Here is a 6,138-nt window from a genome sequence, read left to right as displayed (position 1 = left end):
AAAATCTATACCTTCTTCTTGATTATACCCCTTTGCTACTAGTCTAGCCTTATTCCTTATAACAATTCCATTTTCATCAAGTTTATTTTTATAAATCCATTTAGTACCAATAATTGGATATTCAGAAGGTCTCTCTACTAGATTCCACACTTTGTTTCTAGTAAATTGGTTTAGTTCTTCTTGCATTGCATTTATCCAATTTACATCATTTTCGGCTTCTTCTATATGTTTGGGCTCAAAGTGTGAAACAAAAGCTAGATGGTTATTCAAATTCCTAAGGGATGCTCTAGTCCTAACGGGTTGAGATGGATCATCTAGAATTAGTTCCTTAGGATGCCTATGAGCATACCTCCAAGCTTTAGTTAGCCCATGAGCATACCTCCAAGCTTTAGTTAGCCCATGATCCATAATAGCCTCTTGGCTTGATGATTCTCCTTCAATCAACTTTTGATTATCATCTTGTAATCCCATCTCATCTATCTTTTCTTCAAGTATTTCCATATCATCATCAAAATTAACCTTCTTACTAGACGAGATGTCACTAGAGTCATCAAAAACAACATGTATAGATTCTTCTATAACTAAGGTTCTTTTATTAAAGACTCTATAGGCTTTACTAGTTGTAGAATAACCTAAGAATATTCCTTCATCAGATTTAGGGTCAAATTTTCCTAGATTATCTTTCCCATTATTATGCACAAAACACCTACATCCAAAAACATGAAAATAATTAACCTTTGGTTTTCTGTTTTTCCACAGTTCATAAGGTGTTTTCTTTATAATGGGTCTCAATAGAACTCTATTTAGTATGTGACAAGAGGTATTAATGGCTTCTCCCCAAAAGTACTTAGGGAGGTTACTTTCACATAACATAGTTCTAGCCATTTCCTCTAGTGTTCTATTCTTCCTTTCCACCACTCCATTTTGTTGTGGTGTCCTAGGTGCTGAGAAATTATGGGTTATCCCCTTCTTACTACAAAATTCATTAAATGACTGATTTTCGAATTCGGTACCATGGTCACTTCTAATGGCTATGACTGAAGACTCTCTAGCATTTGTTACTTCCTTATGGAACTTCTTAAACATAGAAAATGCTTGATCCTTATGCACTAGGAACATGACCCATGTGTACCTAGAGTAATCATCTACTATAACTAGACCATATTTATTTCCACCTAGGCTTGTTGTTCTAGTTGGACCAAATAGGTCCATGTGTAATAATTCTAGAGGCCTAGAAGTAGAGACACATTTTATGGATTTAAAAGAGTTCCTAGATTGTTTGCCAAATTGACATGCTTCACATATTTTGTTCTTTTCAAATTTTAATTTTGGCAAACCTATCACGGAGTCTCTTTTAACTAGTTTAGTTATTGTGTCCATGCTTGCATGACCTAACTTACGGTGCCATAACCAACTAGCATCATTATCTTTAGTTTCATTTACAACTAAACATTGGTTATGTTTTGCAAGATCTTCTAGGTCTACAACATATACATTTCCACGTCTAATCCCTTTAAAAACTAAACTATTATCATTAGGATTTGTTATAATGCATAGTGACGGCTTAAACATAACATCATACCCTTTATTACATAATTGACTAATGCTTAATAAGTTATGCTTAAGACCATCAACATATCTAACATTATCAATAAAAGTAGAAGGGGTGATTTGAACTTTACCAATACCAATGATGTGACCTTGGTTGTTGTCTCCAAAAGTCACAGCACCTCGCTTCTTAGCTTCAAGGGTGAAAAATTGATCTTTGTCACCCGTCATGTGCCTTGAGCAGCCACTATCCAAGTACCAGCAGTTTTTGTTGACCTTGGCTGCAAGACACTCCTACACAAGCAAATCATGTCATCTTAGGTACCCAAGTTTTCTTGGGTCCTTCATGGTTAGTCAAGTTGGTTCCTTTTGGAACCCATACCCTTTTAATTTTCCTTTTTGTTTTATTTTTCCTAAAATTACACACATTCGCTTTATGACCTATAGTACCACAGCAAAAGCAAGTTATTTTCTTAGTTTTAGTTTTCCCAGCTTTAACAAAGAAGTTACTAAGAAGTTTTTGTTTATTTCTTGGTTTATACCCTAAACCCGCTTTATTAAATACGGCTCGTTGACTATTAAGTATCATATTTAATTTTTCAGAACTATATGTAAATTTTTCAACTAAGGGTTTGTATTTGTTAAGTTCTTTAGTTAGAGTTTGATTTTCTGCTTTTAGGTCATTAAGTTCTTTTGTGAGATCCTTATTAAAGATTTGTTTATGATTTTTAAGTTCTGAAAGTTCCTTAGTTAGTTTTTCATTATCTTTAGTTAAGGTACTAGTCTTTTGAGTTAAAAGTTGGTTGCTTGTCTTAAGTTCTATATTTTCTTTGATGATTAAATCCTTATCCTTAACTAATTTATCGTATTTATGTAGTATGATTGATTAGCTATTTTTAGTTCTTTATTCTTAAGATTTATGGCCTTATATTCTACCATTAATTCATTAAATGCATCATAAAGTTCATCAAAAGAAAAATCAGGATGCGTATCGGAAGTTACCTCGTTTTCATTGGCCATGAAGCAGAAATTGGCCTTCTCTTCTTGTTCATCATCTGATGAGGAGGATGATGAGTCGGAGTCGGATAGTGTTGTGACAAGAGCCTTCTTCTTCTTGTACTTACTCCCCTTCTTCAGTAAGGGGCACTCAGCTCTTATGTGACCCGGCTTCTTGCACTCGTAACACCCAATCCCCTCATTTTCCCTTTCCTTACCTTTGTCCTTGCGGTAGGAATTTGAGGGGCCTCTCCTTTGATGATAGGACTTCTTGTGGTTGATGAATTTCTTGAACTTGCGCACAAGAAGAGCCTCACCATCATCTTCCTCATTCTCTTCTTCGTCACTGCTGCTACTGCAAGACAAGTCCTTGTTAGATGAAGTAGACTTAAGAGCTATTACCTTTTTCTTGTGGGAGGACTCCTCTTCGCTGTGTTGCTTCATGGTTAGCTCGTGAGTCATTAGGGATCCAAGGAGCTCTTCAAGTGGAAGCTTGTTCAAGTCTTTAGCTTCTTGGATTGCCGTCACCTTGGCTTCCCATGACCTTGGTAGGCAGCGAAGTATTTTCCTGACAAGATCACTGTTAGTATAGCTCTTGCCAAGGCTTTTTAGGCCATTGACAATGTCAGTAAACCTAGTGAACATGCTAGTGATTGTCTCATTAGAATCCATTTTAAATAGTTCATACTTATGAACCAATATATTAATTTTGGATTCTTTAACTTGATTCGTGCCCTCATGGGTCACTTCAAGTCTATCCCAAATCTCTTTTGCAGAGTTGCAAGTAGAGACCCTATTGAATTCATTTCTATCCAAGGCACAATAAAAAACATTCATAGCTTTAGAGTTTAGTTGTGCCTTCCTCATGTCATGTTCATCCCAATCCTTTTCTAGTTTGGGTACCTTGATACCCTCTACATATATGGATGGGATGTATGGGCCATTTACTACAATGGTCCACATCTCATAGTCTTGGGCTTGGATGAATATTCTCATCCTAGCCTTCCAGTATGAGTAGTCGGATCCATTAAAGAAAGGGGGTCTTTGGGTGGACTGACCCTCAATGTGGGAAGATCCAAATGGAGTTGTCATTTTGATCTTTTAACTCTTGGGTGGAAGAGTTTAGGCTCTGATACCACTTGTTGCCCAGATAGACAACCCAAGAGGGGGGGTGAATTGGGTTTTAAAATAATTTGAATAATTAAAACGATGTGGTTGACTAATTAAAAACTATTGCAAGTTATTTAATTAATGCTAAGTGCTGTGAGTGATGTGAGGGGAAGAAGAAGAGAGACAATCCAACACAAACACAAGGTTTTATAGTGGTTCGGAGCTAACCCTTGCTCCTACGTCCACTCCCCAAGTCTCACTTGGGAATTCACTATAACCCCCTTGGATTACAGCCGGTTGTTTTCCAAGCTCACAACCAAACTTGTTGTTTTACGAGCTCACAACGAACTCGGTCGGTTTTTCCAGGCTCACCGACTAGAACCGCCCCGATTGTTTTTCCGGGATCACAATCAAACCCTTACACACGTTGGTTTTAACTCGGCTCACCAACCAACCTCAATCCCCTTGATTCAATCCCCGATTGAACCAAGTAAATACAAGTTGTAGAAAGAAAATAGAAAATGAGCTTCTCAAAAAGCAGATGAAAACAATATGAACAATAAATGAAGTTAAGAAGCCTCAAATGCTTTTAGATTGGAGATGAGGAATGGCTTCTTAAACTTCTGGTCTCCTCTTGAAAGAGTAGTCGACTTGAATGCAGGAGAAGGAGGCTTTAATTGCTGGAAAGATGTAGTTGGAAGCAGTAAATGCAGATCTTCCTCTTTTTCGTTGAAGAGCACGTTGCAGAGCTTGAATGCTTGATTAGTTGGAGTGGAATGGTTGTTCTCTGCCTTGCTACAGTCCTCTGTGGCTATTTAAGCCAACTCCCACGGAAACTAGCCGTTAGAGTGCTTTTTCTACCCGTTCTGAACACTCTGCGCAGCCTGACAATATGACCGTTGGTGGGTTGGAGTCGACTCGCGCGATTAGGAGTCGACTCGGCTGTAGCGGGAGTCGACTCAAGCTTTTCCGGAGTCGACTCGGCAACTGTTCCAAATTTGAATTAAAGTTGCCTTCACGACTGGGAGTCGACTCGTCTTGACCTGGAGTCGACTCGTCAACTTCTGGAGCTGACTTGGCAATTTTGGAGTCGGCTCATCCACTGAAGTCCGTGGATCCAATTTTGAATTTTGTCCACTCGAGTCGACTCGACTGTCCTGGGAGTCGACTCGAATCTCAGAGCCCGAACTCCCGATCCTCTGTCTTTTGGCTCGTCCAGTCTTGGAGTCGACTCGAACTTTCTTGGAGTCGACTCGGCTCTCAGTTTCCGAAAGATGGTCTTCTGCCTTTTGACGTGAAGCTGTCTTGGAGTCGACTCGAGCTGTCTGGGAGTCGACTCGAATCTCAGAGGCAGTAACTTGGTTTTCTGTCTGTCTTGGGGTCGCGGTGTCTTGGAGTCGACTCGCGTATTGCGGGAGTCGACTCGAATCTCAGAGTCCATAAAATGCTCTCTGACTTTTTCTTTGTGTACCGCTGAGAGTCGACTCTTGCTTTCTCTGGAGTCGACTTGCTACCTATCGGAGTCGACTCGCGTTCGACTGGAGTCGACTCGAATCTCAGACCCGAAAACTGTTCTCTGACTTTTCTGCCTGTGACTGCTTGGAGTCGACTCTTACTTCCTTGGAGTCGACTCGGTGAACATTGGAGTCGACTCGCGCACTTCGGGAGTCGACTCGCTGACAGGTTCTGAGTTGAAGCTTTCTGTCCTTCTGTCTGTTCTCAGTCGGAGTCGACTCGTACTTATCTGGAGTCGACTCGAGCTCGTGCCAGTGAACTTGATACGCTTGGAGTCGACTCGTGATACTCGGGAGTCGACTCGAGTCTCAGACATTGGTTCAAACAGACTCCTTAACTTATCCAAAAATTATGAACCAAGTCTTGGGACACTTAGACAGGATTTTCACTGAAACACTCAATTGAATTCATTAGTAATCAAAAGATATACTCAAATGCTTTGAGCTCATCAAAATCAAATGGGGTTTTAATCAATCACTCCACAAAGCCATTCCCAACGAAAAATAGCCATTAGACACACTTTGATGGCCGTTCTGCACACACTGCAACTTCTGACAAAATGTCCGTTGGGATCGGAGTCGACTCGCTCGATCAGGAGTCGACTCAAGTGTTGCTGGAGTCGACTCATGCTTTACTGGAGATGACTCGGCCACTATTCAAAATTCGAAATAAAGTGCCATCCCGTTCTGGAGTCGACTCGGCTGAACCTGGAGTCGACTCGCCAATTGTCCGGAGATGACTTTTCCTTCTGGAGACGACTCGATCTTCAGGATTCCAAAATCATCCTCTCGATTTTACTTCCTCGAGTCGACTCGGATTTCCTTGGAGTCGACTCGGCTCTCAGAGCCGGAAAGACAGGTCTTCTGTCTTTGAACTTGAACTGTCTCGGAGTCGACTCGGACTTTGCGGGAGTCGACTCGGCTCTCAGACACCGAAATACCGATCTTCTGTCTTTGGAGTTGAACTGCC

The 6,138-nt window shown here is 40.6% G+C and overlaps 1 protein-coding gene across 1 annotated transcript; it reads right to left on the bottom strand.

Moving 5' to 3' along the window:
- Positions 1-1,738: 1,738 nt before the first annotated feature.
- On the bottom strand, positions 1,739-4,155 carry LOC149752838 (uncharacterized). The gene is made up of 3 exons (XM_089925512.1): positions 2,551-4,155; positions 1,784-1,842; positions 1,739-1,742 (listed from the first exon to the last, which is right to left on the bottom strand). Exons 1-3 carry the CDS (start codon positions 3,634-3,636, stop codon positions 1,739-1,741), a joined length of 1,149 nt encoding a protein of 382 aa, XP_089781638.1. The 5' UTR covers positions 3,637-4,155.
- Between the last annotated feature and the right edge of the window lie 1,983 nt (positions 4,156-6,138).

Source organism: Phoenix dactylifera, chromosome 9, assembly GCF_051530095.1.
Source record: "Phoenix dactylifera cultivar Ajwa chromosome 9, Ajwa_hap1_PhDact_Kaust_v1.1, whole genome shotgun sequence".
Taxonomy (NCBI): domain Eukaryota; kingdom Viridiplantae; phylum Streptophyta; class Magnoliopsida; order Arecales; family Arecaceae; genus Phoenix; species Phoenix dactylifera.
This window is presented reverse-complemented; position numbering and strand designations above follow the sequence as displayed.

What these genes read in the sequence shown, in the direction of transcription:
- LOC149752838 (XM_089925512.1), bottom strand. Translation starts at nt 3,636, where the DNA reads ATGACAACTCCATTTGGATCTTCCCACATTGAGGGTCAGTCCACCCAA. An exon ending in TCATGGCCAATGAAAACGAG is followed by an intron (nt 1,843 to 2,550) that starts GTAACTTCCGAT and finishes TTGCTTGTGTAG; the next exon opens with GAGTGTCTTGCAGCCAAGGT.